The 20,446-nt window shown below is 41.5% G+C and overlaps 1 protein-coding gene across 5 annotated transcripts in view; it reads right to left on the bottom strand.

Annotated features, from left to right (window-relative positions):
* CRADD (CASP2 and RIPK1 domain containing adaptor with death domain) overlaps nt 1-6,313 on the bottom strand; it is a 367,228-nt gene extending 360,915 nt beyond the window's left edge. For all 5 annotated transcript variants that reach the window (XR_010114890.1, XM_055237591.1, XM_055237590.2 and 2 more), the window contains exons 1-2: nt 6,184-6,313; nt 4,592-4,895 (exon numbers count right to left, since the gene is read on the bottom strand). Coding sequence is in view for 4 of the 5 variants with exons in the window: in XM_055237591.1 (XP_055093566.1) it covers nt 4,592-4,889 (298 nt within the window). In the remaining variant the exon portion in view is untranslated. The remainder of the gene's footprint in view (nt 1-4,591; nt 4,896-6,183) is intronic.
* Nucleotides 6,314-20,446: the final 14,133 nt, after the last annotated feature.

The following is a 20,446-nucleotide window of genomic DNA, read 5'->3' as shown; positions in this document are numbered from 1 at the left end:
GCCCACAGGTAGGGGGGAAACAGACTAGCCAGTCCTGCGCACTGCTGCTGTAAGAGCAGCCAGGGAGTCCAGGGCACAGAGTCTATGGGGAGGACAAGGTCAAGCCCAGAGAAGGTTGAAGCAAGTGTCAGCTTAGGGACAGCCATTCCAACAGGCTCAAGAGTTGAGACATCCAATGCTGATGCCGGAGGCACTGAGCTGTGTTCCCAGAGCTCTGTTCTTCGCTCTCGCCATGGCTAAGAATACATAAAGCATGAATCAAACCAACGGAGGAGAGAAAAACAAAAACACTCCCAAGCTTAAAGGAAGACTGGGGCAAAAGGCAGGGTTACCAGGCAGAGAATCATGGCAGACACCCAGACCCACAGGCAGGGCCAATACAGTGGAACAGGGGGTCCTGTGGCCCAGGAGTCACTCCCACCATGATTTACGCTGAGTCCCACCAGATGGGGAGCCTGGGCTGCCATCAACCTCCTTTCCAGATCCAGATTAGCTCAGGCACTGGAGGGAGCTTGTCAGTGCCGACAGGCCCCATGAGCAGTGAGAAGCCAGGCAGGCAGGCACAGGCTGCCTTCATCCAGATACAGCACTGTCCCTATCTCCTAAATGACCCGACAGGAGCCCAGAGAGGATTTCCTGCTGATCTAATGTCTAGTATGTGACCTTGGCCGGAGAGACAAACCATGAAGTGTTCTCTCCACGGTGCCAAGGTGGATTAAGTCATTTTACCACCAGAATTCCTCTTTTAAAAGGTAAGAGTCCTTACAGGGTGAGAAAAACACAAAACCAATGATCCATTAACAACTTTAACAACTTAGACCTTTTTTTTTTTTCTAACAGAGATTGGGAGACTAGTCACCTAGGCAGATTCTGAGAGAATCAAAAGGTTTAGGGTGTTTTTGTATGTTTTGAGATTTGATGGGGGTGGGGTTCAGAAGAGTAGAGAAGAACAAGATACAGCTCAATTCTCTAAAAAAATTATATCCAGCACATAAGTAAAAAGCAACTAACCAGGATCAATCACCAAAATAAAGCCTCTGAGACAGCTCAAAATTTACAAGTGAAACAACAAAAATTAAAACAACAAACCAATAAAGGAGAAACCAAGCATCTCTGGGAAGACCAACACAAGAAAACCTTAATGAGATAAAATCAGTTCATTCTTAGAGAAGGATCAACCTCTTGGCTAAAAAAGAAGGCCATCCCTTCCCATTTGTTCTCAAGGCCTCCCAAGAGAAGACTACTGAATCCATACAAATTAATTAAAAAGTATGATCAAAATGAGGAAAAGGTAAGAAGAGTTTAATGTCTACATACATTAAGAGGTTAATGTGTACACACATTCTCCTATAGTCTAGATCCTCAAAACTCAAATATATCTTTACAAAAATTTAAGTGGACTATTTTAAATCTTACTAAAATTACTCTATTACAACACTGGAGAAGCACCGAGGTCTCAGGCAGTAGGTTCTGGATTTCTTTTTTATAGGGACGTTAAATTGATGGGATTTCAACTCTGATACTCTTCCCAGGATTTACAAAAGAACGAAACCTAGGTTTCCAATTCAGTAAATCCCAATTTAATTTTAGAATTAAAATATTGCCACTAATTAAATTACTTTAAACAGTAAAAAATATTTTAAGGTCTGAAACAAGAGAAGGTGTTAACTATCAAGTTTAAATGCATCATTTCTTCCATTTCTTCCACCCTTTCCTTCCCATACACATAAAAAACATATATATCTCTCCATATATACATATATATATCTCTATATATACACATACACACACACACACACACACACAACCTCTAGAACTTATGGTATACAGGATTTTCAAAAACATATGAAGATTTTAAAAGTGATTTTTAGGAGATAGGAAACTATAAAGTGAAGAAGTGAATGAATGATAAACCCCCAATTCAGGGCTTTTCACTGAGTGGGGGTTGGGAATGAGACAAGATTGGGAAGGAGTGCCTGGGGTTTTTAAAGGCAATCGTAATATTATTTTTCTTAAACTGAGTGATGAGGAGACGGGTGTTCACTGTACCATTATTCTCCATATCTTACTTATATTTTGTAATATTATTTAAAAGTCAATATTTAATAAATACAAGTCTTTTTTAAAAGAGTTTATGTGATTGTCACTGTGGAAGGTATTCAAAGACATATATAAATCAAACCCTAACTTCAGAATGTTTTTTTCAATAGCAGTGTTACTCAATAAAAAGTAAAACAATTAAGATGACCGTACGAATTTGTTCCAGAGCCAACCTTCTACAGAATTAACAAATCTTGAGAAAAACCTTATTTTTCTAAACTACACAGATATGCTCAATTTTTTTCCCATTATGTACTGCTTCATTCTGTTTGCTTTTTTAAAAAGCTATTTTTCCTCAGCTTCTCTGTAACTTTCATCATTTTGTAAAAATGCCTTAATTCTTTGTAACTCTCTGAATGAATCTGAAGAAATAATGGGGTTATGGCCGAGCATGGTGGCTTATGCCTGTAATCCCAGCACTTTGGGAGGCCGAGGTGGGCAGATCACCTGAGGTCAGGAGTTTGAGACCAGCCAGACCAACATGGAGAAACCCCATCTCTACTAAAAATACAAAATTAGCCGGGTGTGGTAGCACATGCCTGTAATCCCAGCTACTCGGGAGGCTGAGGCAGAAGAATTGCTCAAACCCGGGAGGCAGTGGTTGCGGAGGGCCGAGATCGCGCCACTGCACTCCAGCGTGGGCAACAAGAGTGAAATTCCATCTCAAAAAAAAAAAAAAAAAAAAATGGTATCATACCTCTACGAATGACATACAACAGCATGATTTGTATCACCCAAAATGACCATAAAATTGAATTCAGTATTTTGATAGTGAAAGGCTTTCAGTTCACCTGTTTTGTTATTTCCAACTATATGATGCCAGCGGAAACCTCTAAGTCAAATATCAGGAAAACACCAATAATTTTTTAACATTTCTCCAACTCTATGTTATCTATTCTGCTTTCAATAAAGTCATAAAAACATCTTAGATACAGTTTGTTCAGACATGTGGAGTATTTAATTTTGTAAGGACAATCCAAGCAGTGAATTCCAGTGATCCTCAAAAGCCAGCTATTTCTAATATCTCAAAAAGCCTAAATATACATTTACCTGTAACGAGCCCAGACTACGAATGAAAATACTTTTGCTTTTTCCACTGGGATCTTACCAGGTCTTCCTAAAGTTAGTTGGCTATGTCATGCTGATCAGGGAGTCAGACATACGTCAAAATATGAGGTCCATGGAGCAAAAATAGTAAAAGCGGTCTTATTATCAGTATTCATTTTTTTTAACCAGTATTTAAAAAATAGCAACCACGAAGTCTGGGGCCCACTGAACTGGAATAGTTCTATCACTCTTATCAGAAACCCCAGAGAACCTTGATTTTCTAACTTTGTTAAAAATTTGCAAGTCAACTTTCAATTACTTTTTTTTTTCCAATTTTTAATTTTTCCCAGTTCAGTTCTCTGCCCCTCTATCTTTGTAAAACAGAGTCAAGGGAGGTTAAGAAGAAGCAAATGTTTCCATATTACAGCTTCTTCCTGCTACAAGCCAGGCTAACAGAACCAGAACTGTTTCTCTCTTCTCCAGCTTCCAATTCTCCTTCAAATTAAACTGAGACCCTCCCCAAACTGTTGCTCTTTGCAAAATTAAATACTCCAGTGTCTGAACAAAGCTAAACTAAAAAGGACATTTTAAACGAATAACCTTTAAAAACAAACAAAGTCAGCCTTCAAAATAATCCCCTTTGGCCACATAGGACAGCCCAGGGGACAGGTGCAGGGCATGCCTTCCTAGAGGCTGTCTCCTCCTCCGTGAATCTGACCTTTTCCAGCTGGTAGCTCTGGCACCTCACAAATCAGTTGTCAGTAGGCCGAATGCCTGCTTTCCCATCTGCACTTTCCAAATGACTCCTGATGCCAACGGCTGAGATATGACCTGGCTCTCTGATGAGAACATGCTTCCCAAGTGGCATGCCAGGTTTCCTGGAAGCATTTCTAAATGCATTCTCTGAGCTCCCTCCCTCACCTCCCAGTCACGGTTCATTCTTCCTTCCCTGCACTTCCTAGTGCCACCTCCTGATCCTATTCCTCCAACGTCATGTCCCTTCAGTCCCAACACCTTACCCACTTTCATCAACCATTGACCCCTGTCCTGCCTTACATCCTAACTTCAAATCCAAAGGGCATAGTTCTGACTAGGTGTGGTTGCCACATCTGTAATCCCAGCACTTTGGAAGGCTGAGGTGGGTGGATCACCCGAGGTAAGGAGTTCAAGACCAGCCTGGCCAACATGATGAATCCCCATCTCTACTAAAAATACAAAACTTAGCAGGGCATGGTGGCGAATGCCTGTATTCCCAGCAACTTGGGAGGCTGAGGCAAGTGAATTGCTTGAACCCAGGAAGCAGAAGTTACAGTGAGCCGAGATCACACCATTGCACTCCAGCCTGGGTGACAGAGCGAGACTCTGTCTCAAAAACAAACAAAAAAGCAAAGGGAATAGTTACAACATTTTGGAGCTGGTTCGAAGTGATCTTTCTGAGGCCTACCTGCAGGCAGGTCGGTCATGACCTCTTCCCTTGCCTTCTTCAGCTTCTCCCTGACCCAGGGAAACTCCTGTAGGGAATCTAGGAATGCATCAAATGCTTTAGGGCCCCTGGAAGGTAGGATATCCAGCAGGAGCATTGTTTTCCGGAGGCCTGTGGTTTGAGCATTGATTTCTTGAACATGGTTTTCTGTCAAGATTCCTTCCTGGTAGAGGTACTGAAGAACCAGTCCCTCCACCAATACCTCTGCACCCAGCTCCAGGCGAAGTGAGCGGAGTACTTGTTTGTCTCTGGCCTCCATTTCTCCCTGGAAAGAGCCAAAATCACAGCTCAAATTACAGACATGCTGATGTGGCCCTAAAGACAGTGTCACTGCAATGTAAGTTCCTTCAGGTCAAGCACATCTTTAAACCACAGTAGACTGCCAGGTCATGGTATTTAATTCACTGGTTAAGCCAAGCCAAGTTAATTTTGAATGTTTCCTAACATAATGAACAACACTGAAGATGAATCATCTTTTCTGTTTCTGCTTTTCACACAATGGGGTCCCAGCTCAGTTCCTCGTTTAATAAAGAAATTTGGAAAAAGAAAAAGTGGGTCAGAGACCCTTCTGAAAAAGCAATTTTTATCTGAAGATTACAGAGCAGCATTAATTTTAACATGCTGGAGAAGAAATCGTGGTTTTATTTTAGCATTGCCCTCATCAGACCTGCACCACCACCACCACCACCGCAGAAACTGCCAAGGTGGACGCAGGTGCCCTTTTTTGATCACAAGTATTTGCAAAACCTGATCAGTAATAGGAGTGCAGGACAGAAATCAGCAGGTTCAGAATTTAAGGCTCTTTTCGCTAAGTCCTCTACACCATCACCTTTAAGAAAATTGTTTGTGCCCAGTCTACAATAAACTTTACACAACATACAGTCACAGACTCCATTCCTTCCCACTAAGAATTCCGAATCTCCAGCACAATACTGTCGTGGCCACACATGCATGGGACATTTTATGGAATTTTTTTTCTTTAAAAAAAAGCTCACACCCCAGCACTGGTCAGTAGCCAGGCACGATTTGAAGGTGCAGTTCCACCACCCCTGCACCAGTGTGCTGTGGCTTGGTTGTGTGTAAGGCAGTGAAGGTTAAGTGACCGGGAAGGCAGGCAGGGATGACAGATGCGGCTTCAGACACACCCGGGCAGTACGACCACGGCTAGGCGACACCCGATCCCACACTCCCCCTCACAACCCTGTAAAGTTCAGGAGGTGACAGGTGAGGGGGGAGGTGTTCACATTTGGCTGTGAGCGCCCATTGGGAACTTTTTTAAAAGTCTCTGCTTCGGCCGCTGAAACCCTTGTATCAAACAGGACTACTACGGGCGGTTTCTGCGGCAACTTGACCCGCTAAAGAGGGAGTGCTGGGAATGAACTTAAGAGCAGACCAAGGGGAGAGCGGGCCTCCGGCACTGCCGCAGCCACCCAGCCTTGGCCCGGATCGGAAACGCGGGGCAAGTTAGAGGTGCGGGGAAGCCCCCGCAGTGCCCAGGTCGCAGACGCTACAATGAAGGACTTTCAAAGAAAAGATGGATTCCTGTTACTTACGTCTGCAACCACGTATCTTTGGGGCGGGGGAGAAAAACTGCAACCGGAATCCTGACTGTTAGGGAACGTGCCCCATAAGCACCATCTTTGTTAAAGGCGAAAACCCTAAACAGGAAGTGTTGACACCATCTTTGTTGAGGGCAAGCACAGGAAGTGCTGTCGCCATTTTTATTGAGTGTTCAAGGGTCGGATCGAAGCTCTTCCCGCCATGTTTACTGTGGGTAAACAATTCAATCGCAGGGAGATGGACAAGAGGGTATCTAAGTAATGGAGTAATTGAATCATTGCGTTTTAACACAGTAACTCCACCAGGGCCTTGCACACAATTGACCTAACAGAGAGGCAGGTCAAAAGTCACCCTAGTAGAGAAGACCTTCTCTGACCTATCTGATTAAAACGGCAAGACAGCTGCGCTCATCTCCTGCACTCCCCATTAACCAGCTTTATTTTTTACGTATCACCATCTTATTAAAACTTTTCACTTATTCATTTGTTTATCCTTCTGCTTCCCTCCAATAAAATGCAAGGTCATTTATTTATATCAAGTGTTCCTGCCTGCAAAGAGTTTACAAATCTGTCAGTCAGGATTTCATTGCAGCACTCAGCTAGCTACTCCTAGTCAGAAAGGGATTTGTCAGGGGGAACTGGGGACATTCGAAATCATTGGGAAGGCTGGAGAAGGGCTGAACATCCATGGATGACTACCTAGATAAGAGTGCTGATTGTGGCTGCTGCCCACAATCAGGAAGATGGCGTCAGGAAGTTGCCATGCCTCGTCCCCAACCTCCTCTCAACACCGACAGAACAATTAACAGGACACTGGAACACTGCTGCAAAAAACCGTGGTCTCCACGGCTGCATTTGCCAGCAGCATGAAAACAGCACCTGCAAATCTTGCTTTGCTGCATGCAATTGGTGAGACCAATTTGACATGCAGAATATTAGCAGCAAGGATGTTTAGAGCATGTAGTTGGTAGCTTTACAGCTTGTGAAACACAAACAGGTATAGTAAACGAGGGAAGGGCTGATACTAAAAGCCAATCTACTGCATCCGCCACATTTTCAATTTGGAAAGCAAGAAAAAATGCATGACCCAAATACAGAGAAACACAGGAATGCCAAATTGGGTGTCCTTCCTCACATTCCTTTGTGAAGTGAGGCAGTCGATCAATAAATTCACTCATTGATTCATTTTTAAATCAATTGGATGATACATACAGAAAGTCATATGCTTACTAAAAATTAGTTGACAGTACAGGGGGAAAAAACTCCTAAAATATTATTTCTTCAAAGGTTTTCACAGCCAAAACCTTTGATGGAAAATGAAAATATCTTTGTAAGCAAATCAATGGAGAACAGTTCTGAACCTCCCTCCTCAAAACCTTCTGAAAATTGTATTCAATTTACAGTGTTACTATGCCAGTTACCATTTTACTACATCATTAATGACAGTATTTTTACCTATGTGGCAAGTATTATTATTATTACAGTCATGCATTGCATAACAATATTTGGGTCAATGACAGACTGCATATATGATGGTGGTCAGAGCAATAGGCTATGCTATATGGCCTAAGTATGTAGTACGCTATACTATCTAGGTTTGCATAAGTACATCCTATTTTGTTTGCACAATGACACATTTTTCACAATGAATCTCCACTGTTATAACTGTATTAGCATTTGCATGTATAAAGACTGTGGAATCAGAATGGTCAATTGTCTTAGCCAAAATCTCACAGCTAATATAGAGCAAAACTTGAATTCTAATGAAGTTTCTCTGATTTCATGCTCTTTCCAATACACCATACAACCCTGTATAGTGAAGAGTTTATTGTTCTAATGATAGCCAAATATTATTTGCAAATCATCCTGTTGCCACCTCCTATTCTTGATACTCTTGAGTTCCAGGTGCTCTCTTTTCTCTCTCCCTTTTCCCCTTTTGCTCGAGAATCATTGTCCTTTCCTCAGCAAGATTTCCCATCTGTACATAGACAAGTGTTAGCACCATTCTTTGTCTTCATTCAGATAAAGTGCAGACCACTTGCAACACTGCCAAGCATTGAGGTTTACAGGTTAAACATCCCTAATACAAAAACTTGAAATCCAGAATCCTCCAAAACCTGCCTGAGAGTGGTGGCTCACACCTGTAATCTCAGCATTTTGGGAAGCCAAGGCAGGCAGATCATTTGAGCCCAGGAGTTCAGGGCCAGCCTGGGCAACATAGGGAAATCCCATCTCTACAAAAAATACAAAAAATTAGCCAGGCATGGCTGTGTACGCCTGTAGTCCGAGCTTCTCAGGAGGCTGAGGTGGAGAATCAATTGAACCTGGGAGGTGAAGGTTGCAGTGAAACAAGATCGTGCCACTGCACTCTGGCCTGGGCGACAGAGAGAGACCCTGTCTCAGAAAAAAAAAAAAAAAGAAAAAGAAATGCTCCAAAACCTGAAACTTTTTGAGTGTCAACATGACGCCACAAGTGGAAAATTCCACACCTGACCTTATGTGATGGGTCTCAGTTAAAACAAAAACCTTTGTTTCATGTGCAAAATTATTTAAAATATTGTATAAAGTGACTTTCAGGCTGTGTGTATAAAAAGTATATATGAAACATAAGTTTTGTGCTTAAACTTGGGTCCCATCCTCAAGTTACCTCATTATGTATATGCAAAAATTCCAAAATCCAAAAAAATCCAAAATCCAAAACACTTCTGGTCCCAAGCATTTTGGGTAAGGGATCGTCAACCTATACTAACTTTTTTAGAGATGAAAAGCAAGTGGATTTTTTTCTAACTGTAAACTTTGATAAATTTCAAACATATAGGAAAGTTGAAACAAATAGCGCAATGAACGCCCATATAAAGTTTCCTATTTCTTGATGACTCATCATATTTGGAAAGGCTTGAGATCTCCTAGGAGCTAGAAGGTAAACCTTGATGATGATGCCCAGGAGGAGGTGGGGAACCAACAATAGGATCCGTGAGGGTTCACGGAAGAGAAGCAGCAAGAGACAGCAGGAGAGTGTCAGGGCAGCAGCCGAGGGTCATGGCGTCCTATGGTAAACAACCTGAGAGGGTGGCCATTAAAGATCTGACTTAAATCTGCAGCATGAAGCTTTTAATCATCAAATTCCTCTTCCTATGGCAAATACAGATGAGGATCCATGCTGTCTCTTAAGCAACTAGGCTGAACGACTAGCCCACTGCCATCAGCCACCCCACCTCAGCATAGAGCGATACTTCATGGCAGCACACCAAAGACCCAACTTTACTTAGACAGATTAGCTAAGGCCAGAGGGCTTCTAAGGAATGGAACACAGATCAGAATCATTATCACAGGTGATTACTCCTCCACTCTGGCCAGTCCCTCTCTGTAGTCTGAAATTGTGCCCCCACGGAGTTTAAGCACCTGTTACCCAGTGGTAACAAATCCACAGGAAGGACAGATATTTTCATTTTTCTCTCTCCCCTAGTATGTTACTTGTGTCAAGATATCCCTATTGTGAGTCTGCAAAAGAAAGAGTCAAAAAAGAACAAATGCAATATTTTTCTCTTTCGATTTGGTCTTTGGTTTTGCAGCCTTCAAAAATAAATCAAAGGAACTGGATGTTTTGGTTCCTCCTGTTTCATTGATGTAGAAATTAAGTCATGGGGAAAAACAGTCTTTTCAAGCATGCTTGAAACATTTATTAAAATAGATCATAAATTAGGTCACAAAGAAGCATTAATAAATTCCTGAAAATCACTATCATACAAACTATGTACTCTATAATTATATAATAAAATTAGGAATTTTGACAGGATAGCTTCCATAAATCCCATAAATTTGGAAACTAAATAAAACAATTCTTAAACTCTTGGGTTTAAAAAAAGTCACACATGTATAACTAATAAAATATAGAAAGAAAGAAAGAAAAAGAAAAACGTGATAGTGGAGAAACCTGGCAAACATCACCTTAACCAAGTGATCAAGGTTAAACATCCCCAGTAATTAGTCATGGAGGTATCACGTGCTCCAATACGATGTGACAAGAAAGGCATATCTCCTTTGTGATATTCTCCTTCAAAATTCATAACCTCAGTGTTTTTGTAAGAAAACATCAGACAAACTCAAACTGAGAGACATTCTATTAGGTTGGTGCAAAAGTAATCGTGGTTTTTGCCACTACAAAATATCTGACAAGTACTCTTCAAAAGTGTCAAGGTCATGAAAGACTGAGAAATTGTTACAGATTGAAGAAGACAAGGAGGTGTGAGAACTTGAGGAAGGAAAGGAGCAAGAGAGGGATGATCAGAGGAGAAAGAAGGAGAAAAGGAACGCCATAAAGGACTTGCCCATAGTCAGGGAGAAATGAAAACTTCTGGGACTAAACTCCTAGTCCCCATTTTATCTTAGCTATTTTCTTGACATGCAGCATAGAATTTCATATGGTCTCTGTTTCCTGGACCAACACTCCCCAAAAAGAGATAAAATAAGAATTTGTCAAAAGAAATACAGACATCTATCCCTGTAACTGTAAATCCTTAAAAAAAAAAAAACTCACTTGGAATATGCAAGTGTTGCCTCTTCCTGTATAACTTTTGATTAAGATATGCTGTAAATAATGTCATCTGCACAAATAAATTATTATTTTACTAAGTTATGAATTCCAATGATTCATTCAATTCCTTGCTATCTAATTTTCATCTTAATTACTGTTTGTTGTAAAAATCCTGAGACTATTTACAAAAACCTTTTAAAAGAGCCAAATACATTATTATGCAGCGTATCATGTACTAATTTAATACTCCAACAGTTCTAGAAATTCGAAGCATTACACCATAAGACTTTAGTGGTGGTAATACTAGGGCTATTATAATTCATTAATAATTGGCAACAACAAATTTCTATTGAGCATTGATTACATGCTATGGTCAGCTAGGGATAACCCACTGAAAGACAGAGATGGTCTTAGTCTTCATGGAACTTAGAATCCAGTGGAGAAAACAAACTTTAACAAGGAAACAAAACAAAAGTAATAATTACAAATTACTGTAAGTGCAATGAAGGAAAGGTGCTTTAATAAGATAAACTGGTTCAGCAGCTAGGAGATGGGAGCTGATTCTAACTCAATCTTCGGAGAAAGCCTCTCTGAGGAGATGATCTTTCTCCTAGTTTTCTTCCAAAGACTTGGCAGGACTTGTAAAACTGTACTTGTTAGGCAACAGGGGTACCTTAATGGCGCCGGTTCCGGGTTCTTCTCCCCTCCTTGACCGGGCACTGTCTGAACCCGCCAAAGGAGGGCCAATCAGAAAGAAGCATCTCCCGCCTTCCCTTGGGCCCGCCCCACGTAGGCCCAAGGGATTTAAAACCCAGCACACCAGCAGCTCTCTCTCTCTCTTCTCTTCTCTCTCTCCCTCCCCCGCGCGACCTGACCTCTACCTCTCCAATAAAGATCTCTTGGCTGCCACCGGTGTCGTCTCTGACTAGCCTGTCGCCCTTCAGTACTACACACGTTTAAAAGATGGCCGGGCATAGGCTTACGCCTGTAATCCCAGCACTTCGGGAGGCCGAGGCAGGCAAATCACTTAAGTTCTGGAGTTTGAGACCAGCTGTGGCCAACATAGCCAAATCCCGTCTCTACTAAAAATACAAAAATTACCCCACCGTGATGGCACGTGCCTGTAATCCCAGCTACTCAGGAGGCTGAGGCAGGAGAATTGCTTGAACCTGGGAGGTGGAGGTAGCAAATGAGCTGAGATCATGCCACTGCACTCCAGCCTGGGCAACAGAGAGAAACTCTGTCTCAAATAAGTAAATAAATAAATAACAGCTGGATTTAAAAAAAAAAACAAGAATTTAAGGTATTAGGACACAAAAAGGTATGAGGACATGTTAAAATAACTTCTTAGTTTCCTGGCACTCACAGTAAAAAGACAACATCATTCATATTGTAGAGTTCTCATCTCTCAAAGAAAGAAAATATACTGAGTCACCTAAAAGGACTAATATTTCTCTGGCACTGGTTTCAAGCAGGAATTTATCATATGATTCTTTCTGTAAGGAATATCAGATAAGTTAATAAACTGCCATTTTCTCGTATTATTTTGCATAAGATACTAAAGTGTTCTTCAAATTACATTTCTGATCATAACCCAATATAAACCACAAGATAATGCAGTCCAGGTAGTGACTTTCTGGTGATATAACTACATGCAGGGACTGAAAGAAACTAGTAAATGAATGCCACTTAGATTCTCTCAGGTACTAAGTAACAACCCTGAACTTCGGTATTCTGAATAGCAAAATTTAATAGCTAAAAATCTCTGCTGAATATCTACTGGGCTGACATTGCATATCATTGATGGAAGAGAAATACATACGGTTCAGATAGCAGACATGAAGGGGACTGATTTAACATTTTGTGGCGAACGATTTAATAGCTAACCTTCCATTCTCGTTCAAGCAAATTGACATAGAAGCAGGCTGCACTGGTACCAGGGAAGAGGGCCAAGATATTTCTCAATGTACAACAAAAAAAGTTTGAACCTGTTTCAGAAGATGGCCAAGTATTTGGAGATCACAGAACTTGACAACATCAAGCATAAAGAAGTTATTTTGACATCCTCCCCCCAAAAAAATCTCTGAGTATTTTATTTGGCCATATTGACCACAAAAGAACTTCACCGTGGACCCTACTAAGAATTTCTTTCCAATCAGAATTACATCACCATTAGTCTGCCAGGATGTTTTATCAGTAAATGTCCCAAGTAGTTGAAGGAACAAAGCTTTTATCTGGGGTTATTTAATAAAGTTCATTTAAAAACTAAATGACTGCTAAATATAACGATTTTTGTTTCCACATAATTAATGCTGGCTGTTCTTTCTGACAATAAGCCATGAAAAGCCTCTGCTGTATCTTTTTTTTTTTTTTTTTTTTTGAGATGGAGCTTCGCTCTTGTTGCCCAGGCTGGAGTGCAATGGCATGATCTCAGCTCACTGCAACCTCTGCCTCCCGGGTTCAAGGGATTCTCCTGTCTCAGCCTCCCAAGTGGCTGGGATTACAGGTGCATGCCACTACGCCAGGCTAATGTTTGTATTTTTAGTAGAGACGGGGTTTCATTTTTTGTTTTTTTGAGTCGGAGTCTCGCTCTGTCACCCAGGCTGGAGTGTAGTGGCGCGATCTCGGCTCACTGCAAGCTCCACCTCCCAGGTTCACGCCATTCTCCTGCCTCAGCCTCTCTGCGTAGCTGGGACTACAGGCGCCCGCCACCAAGCCTGGCTAATTTTTTATATTTTTAGTAGAGACGGGGTTTCACTGTGGCCTCGATCTCCTGACCTCAGCCTCCCAAAGTGCTGGGATTATAAGCGTGAGCCACCGCGCCCGGCCGAGATGGGGTTTCATATTGGTCAGGCTGGTCTCGAACTCCTGACCTCAGGTGATCTGCCCACCTCGGCCTCCCAAAGTGCTGGGATTATAGGCGTGAGCTACTGCACCTGGCCTCTGCTGCATCTTAATAAGGCAAATACAACCATTGGCCTAGAATAGGGTGCTTCCCTTCCCTCCCATTTTTGCTGATAAGTGGGCATGCATCCAATCTACATACTAGCTAGACAGGAAGCATAGCACTTTGAACAAATAGTGGATTTTTTTTTTCTTTTCTTAGAGACAGGGTCTCTCATCTTGAACTCCTGGGCTCAAGCGATCCTCCCGCCTTCGCCTCCCAAAGTGCTAGGATTACAGATGTGAGTCACCACATCCAGCCCAAATAGTGGATATTAATGTGAAAGTGGAGACTGTGTTTGATTTAACAGGCAAAAAAATCAACCATTAAAAATGTCCATGTCCCTTCTCCTGTAATAATGGGAATATGAATGCTGGGGTGCCTACAGTACCTGTTAGCTAGCAATAAAATATGGGCTGAAATACACTTCTCTTTACTCAGAGAAGCCCGCCCATTGTCAAGAAGTGAGGGGAAAAGACAGGAGGGGAAAAGACAGAAGGAGTTATGGACTGTGGCCTACCTCACCAAATCCATTCGGCACAAACGGGTTCCTCCTAGTGGCCTAAGAGCATCAGATATGTGGAAGGAAGCATACTGATATGGCTTAGATCTGTGTCCCTGCCCAAATCTCATGTCAAACTCTAATACCCAATGTTGGAGGTGGGGCCTGTTGGGAAGTGATTGGATCATGGGGGTGGAATTCCCCCACGCTGCTGCTCTCATGATAGTGAGTGAGTTTTCGTGAGATTTGGTTGTTTAAAAGTGTGTGGCACCTACCCCACACCCCTTGCTTCTGCTCAGGCCACATAAGATGTGCCTCTTTCCCCTTTGCCTTCTGCCGTGATTGTAAGTTTCCTGAGGCCTCCCCAGAAGCTGAGCAGATGCCAGCATCATGTGCCTGTGCAACTGTGAGCCAATTAAACCTCTTTTCTTTATGCATTATCCAGTCTAAGGTGTTTCTTTATAGCAGTGCAAGAACTCCTAGTGGCCTAAGAACATCAGATATGTGGAAGGAAAAGGAAACATTTTTCTTTTCTTGAAACTTTTGAGTGGTTTGTACTCCCTCCCTAATTTAGACCGTTTTTTCTTGGGGCAGAAAATTTTCCATTTTTTAGTCTCTACCCAACTCATCTGGTACTATGCTCAGTAAATGTTTGACCAACAACATGACTGTGCTATTGATTTCCTTTTACATACAGTGCCTAGCAGTAGGCAGTCAAAAATGTGGGTCAAAGAATGACTAGTGTATTACAATCCAACTTATTTCTGATCCCCATTCATGTATACTAAAGAATGTGAAAAGGCCAGCATTTCCTATCAATTTATTTCCACGTGGGTAATTCTACAAGGATTATATTTTATTACTATAAGCTTTTGTTATGAGTCATAGATACCTGAAAATGTAAGAATATGCCAGGAACCTCTTCTCTTTTTTAACTCCCATTGTCGAGAAGTGAGAGTGTGCTCTTTCCCCTAACCATTCTCATCCCCCCCACTCCATTAAATATTATCTAAAAGCAAAAATCCCCCAAATGTTTAGCTCTGACCTCGTTATCCAGTTGTCTACTTGACACCTCCAGTGGAGTTCAATAGGCACCTCAAACTTAATCTTTCCAAAACCAGACTCCTGATCCTCTCACTCCCAATTTACTCTACTCAGCCTGCTCCACTTCTGTAAATGGTACCACCATCCACTCAAGTCAAAGACTGCAGGGCTCCTCCTTAATTCCTCTCTGTCCCTCACACCTACTGTCCAACCCGTCAATAAGTACTGTTGCTCTTCCTATACATCATCCCCTAACCCATTCGCCTCTCTCCATCCTAACCACTACTACTCTCTTCTACATCATATCTTGCTTGGACCCCGGAACTTTGCTTCATCTTTTCATCCATACAGAGGCCTTCCCTGAACACCCAATCTAAAATTGCTCCCCAGAGTCTATCACATTGCCTAATTTCATGTTTTTCTTAGCATTTATCACTACCAGTTAATTTTCTTATTTGTTTGTTTTTTTATTGGGAAGGAGGATATTTTCTGTCACTCCCCATTAAAGCGCACGTCCATAAGAGTAGGGACTCTTAATGTCTTGTTTGCTGCTATATTTCCAGTGTTTATAATAGAGTTTGACACATAATAGGTGCTCAATAGTCATTGAATTAAGAAATTAATGAATCAATTAGTGAATAAGCCTAATGTATATTTGAACATGAAACATGAACAGAATGCAGAACAACACAGGTTTTTATGTAAGTAATAGATTCATTGAGACTAAATTTAAATTATCCAGTTTCCTTTGACAGCTCCCACCCTAATATTTTTTAGTTAACAATCGTTGAACATTTATTACGTGCCAGAAACTGGACATTTTTTTACACATATTAGCTCACTGAATTTCATTCCATCCTTGTACAGCCTTATAAAGTAACTACAACTAGCTAAGTTGCAAAGTCAGGATTCAAATAAAAGTCAGGCTTATTCCAGAGTCCCAAGTTCTTTATTACCATATTAATATGAATGTTCCTTTCAGATTGGCCAGATTCCCTAGAACACTCATCCAGCAAAGTAAGGTCAGGGCAGCTTAGCCTCAATGTAGAGCCCCATGGCTCTCCCCTGAAAGGCTGCAGCATTTGTGTGGTTTCCTTTGAGAGCACATGGAGATCAAAGCTTGGCTATACAAGACCATCCTTCCCATGACGCATATCCTATGAGCACAGCAAGACATTAGCCAAAACAGCATTTCTTCGGTTAGTTAATTAATAAATATCTGAGTGTTCTGCTGAACCTGTACAATGATTATTACACATTTTCTAAGATTCAGGCCTCCAAAGTTGATACTTGACAAAATTTTCTTTTCACATACAGGATTGGATTCTTGTAAGGATCAAGTGAGCTAGCGCATATGATATCTCTTTGAAAAAAATATAAACTATTACATAGAATGTGCACCATAATATAATCACAGAATTCTGGAAATGGAAAAGAACTAAGAAATGGCACCTAATTTTATGAAAGGGAACAATGAGGCACAGAGAGGTGAAGTGACTTGTGGTTGAGGGGCTAGTAGCCTATAGAATGAAATTACATTGTTTATCACATTTAATTTTCTTTTTTTTTTTATTTTATTTGAGATAGATTCTCACTCTGTTGCCCAGGCTGGAGTGCAATGGCACGATCTCGGCTCACTGAAACCTCCACCTCCCTGGTTGAAGCAATTCTCCCACCTCAGCCTCCCAAGTAGCTGGGATTACAGGTGTGCACCACCACGCCTGGCTAATTTTTGTATTTTTTTTTTTTCAGTAGAGACAGGGTTTCACCACGTTGGCCAGACTGCTCTCGAACTCCTGACCTCAAGTGATCCACCCGTCTTGGCCTTCCAAAGTGCTGGGATTACAGGCATGAGCCACCGCGTCCAGCCCCAAATTTAGTTTTCAATCTGAATCTCAGCAATGGTCCTTACAATCATCTTAACTGAGTTAACACACCTGATTTCAAACTTTCAAAATGATACCAAGTTTATGATATTGATGTGGACATATTTTTTCTGGACCTTATGTTTTATATAACATTTTTTGAAGAGACCAGTCACCCATATAATGAGCGGTAGACATCGTTTCACCTTAATGTCTGCAGGAAAAACAAAACAAGACAAAATTACTATACATTTATGATCAATGATCTCTTCAAAAATTGTCACAGGTGGAACTGTAACATATGGCGCATTTGAACAGTAAAAGTCCTGCAGATGGACACTCTCAGTGGGTGCTTTTTTCCCTAGTGTCTCTCAACAGGAAATGCCAACATTTGGAAATGTATGAAGATTTTTTGGGGGGTTGTCATAATGATTAGAGAAATCTCCTGGCATTTGGTGTCTAGAGGACAAGGATGTTAGCATAAATGGCCTGTAATCCAAGGAATAGTTCTACATAAAGAGCCATGTCACCCAGAATTCCAACAGCTACCCCGGACAACAGAAAAATGACTGCAAGCATCTACCTGCTTGAGATAACTCCTTTTAATTATATATAAAGCATTTATTTTAATTTGGAACTGTCTTAGTTCATTTGGACAGCTATAACAAAATATCATGAACTTGGTGACTTGTAAATAACAAAAATTTAATTTCATACATGTCTAGAAGCTGGGAAGTTCAAGATTAAGGCACTGGCAGATTTGGTGTCTGGGGAAGGCCCGCTGTCTGGCTCAGAGATGGCACCTTCTTACTGTGTCTTTACATGGTAGAGGGGATGAACTAGTTCTCTGGGACTTCTTTTATAAGGACACTAATCCCCTCCATGAGGGCTCCGCCCTCATGACCTAATCACCTCCCAAAGGCTCCACCTCCTAATACCATCACATTGGGGATTCAATTTCAACATAGGAATTTTGAGGGAACACAAATATTCAGACAATAGCAGAAACTTTTACAAATAAAGAAGAAATTTATCAAAATGACCAAGAGCCTGGAAAAACATAATAGAGTTTACTAAATACTTAATATTATAAAAAATAGTTTCAACATCTCTGGCAACATGGTGGATAAGAGATCCTGCAACCTAATGCTACGCAATGTTAAAAATGCAAGAAAAAATATAAAAGTTACTCTTTTATGAATACATAAGCCTACAAAAAATAAGAAAATTGCTCTGAGGCCATGACCAGAGTGGGTGCACGAGTCCAGGGAGGTGGCTGAGCCTTGTAGCACCTGATACTCACCTACAAATTATAGGGCTAAAAATTTAGCGGCAGTGGGTGAAGTGGGTAGCAGAGTGGGAGTCGGTGGAGAGGAAGGCTAGAAGTAAAGCCCTGGACTCATGGAGGTTGGGAAGCTGAATTGGAGACCATCTTGTACAGAGCTAGGATAGGCAATGGACTATACCTTCAGGAAAAATAAAAATAAAAAAAAGGTTGATGAGGAAAACAAACGTCAGAAGAAAACAAATACAAAATGAACAACAACAAAAGGCTAGAAGACATTCAGGGTATAACAGCTAGGCTTCTCTCTCCATCGGCTCTCCAATTTTTTGCCATTGCCTCCTCTTGGCTGAACCCAACTGGAAATCAGACAACACGCAGCCCAGGAAACTCGGTATGCAGAGCAAGTCAGGGGAAAGACAAGGTATACATTCAAGGTCAAGCAGACCTAGAACCTGCATAGCCAGATATTCTGATAAAGCACTTCTATGCAGATTATCTGATTTAATCTTCACAACAGACAGGTACTACTACATGCCCTAGAGTAAATTGGATCTTAGCATGGCCAAGTTTCTCTTCTAAGCATGCAGCCAGTAATGGTGGCACTGGGCTCTAACCCCAAGTTGGCCTGACTGCATACCCTGCACTCTTAACCATTTTGCTGTATAGTTGTAACAATAGTGTGATTCTGATGTTGACTTCTTGTGTCTCCTCACTGGGTTTTGGGAGACACCCTAACTCAGGAGTGGCCTGTTCTAATCTGGTCCTCATCTGCATTGTCCTGGTTTTGCTTTTCTTTCTTACACTTTATAGTTCTACATGAGTCCATGTCTGATGGCTTTACTCGTGTCAGGTCATTTTCCATCTCTGTCAGCAATGGTTTAAAGTGCAGGGCTATCCATTGGTTCATAACAAACTGCCCCAGAATTTAGTAGCTTCAAACAACAACAATGTTACAATATTTCACAACTTTGCAGGTTGGAAATGTGGTCAGGGCTTGGCTGGGTGACCCTTCTGCTCGATGTGGTGTTGACTGGTGTTACTTGGTGGTATTCATCTGATGGTTCATCTGGCTTCATTCCCAAGCTTGGCTATTTGGCAAGGACAATGAAAGGCTGAGCTCAGCAAGACTCTCTCATTATCCATGTAGTCTCAGGGCACTTCACCTGCCCTCTCCAGCAGGGTAGTTGACATGGTTTGGCTGTGTCCCCACCCAAATCTCATCTTGAATTGTAGCTCCCATAATTCCATGTGCTGTGGGAGGGATGCAGTGGGAGATAACTGAATCGTAGGGGAAGGTTCCCCCATATTGTTCTCGTGGTAGTGAATAAGTCTCACGAGATCTGATGGTTTTATAAGGGGTTTCCCCTTTTGCTTGGCTCTCATTCTCTCTTGTCTGCCACCATGTAAGATGTGCCTTTCGCCTTCCACCATGATTGTGAAGTCTCCCCAGCCACATGGAACTGTGAATCCATTAAACCTTTTTCTTTATAAATCACCTAGTCTTGGATATGTCTTTATCAGCAGTGTGAGAACAGACTGATACAGTAGTCTAATGCCTTACTTGGCAGCTCAGGGCTCCAAGGGACCAAGGAAGAAGCTGCCGGTCTTCTTGCAAGCCTAGGCCTGAAACTGTCATACTCTACTTGTTAAAGAAGTCACAGCTCAGATCCAGGGAGGGGGGAAATATATCCCACCTCTCAACAGCAGGAATTATTTGACATCAAAGAATTTGTGGCCATCTTTAATCTGGCCACAGGAATAGAAACTTCACTAACTATATTTCTATATCTTTAGCTATTTATGTTCCTATTCACTATTCCTTTAATCTGTATAATTTCCAGTTTTCAAGAAATATCCCTCTTCTTCAACTCTGCATAAGCCTATTACGCTGACTCGGCAAAATACCATATATTTATTACAAACAATTGTTTGTAATGCCTACCATGATGCCTGGCCCATAGGAGTTACCCAGTAAATACTGGACAGACAAATGACCATTTAAAATAGTGCCATTTTTTAATTGTTTGGAGACAATTGGGAGGTGCATTAGGGTTCTCTAGAGAAACATAACTAATAAGAGATA

This window comes from Symphalangus syndactylus, chromosome 13 (genome assembly GCF_028878055.3).
Source record: "Symphalangus syndactylus isolate Jambi chromosome 13, NHGRI_mSymSyn1-v2.1_pri, whole genome shotgun sequence".
NCBI lineage: Eukaryota > Metazoa > Chordata > Mammalia > Primates > Hylobatidae > Symphalangus > Symphalangus syndactylus.
This window is presented reverse-complemented; position numbering and strand designations above follow the sequence as displayed.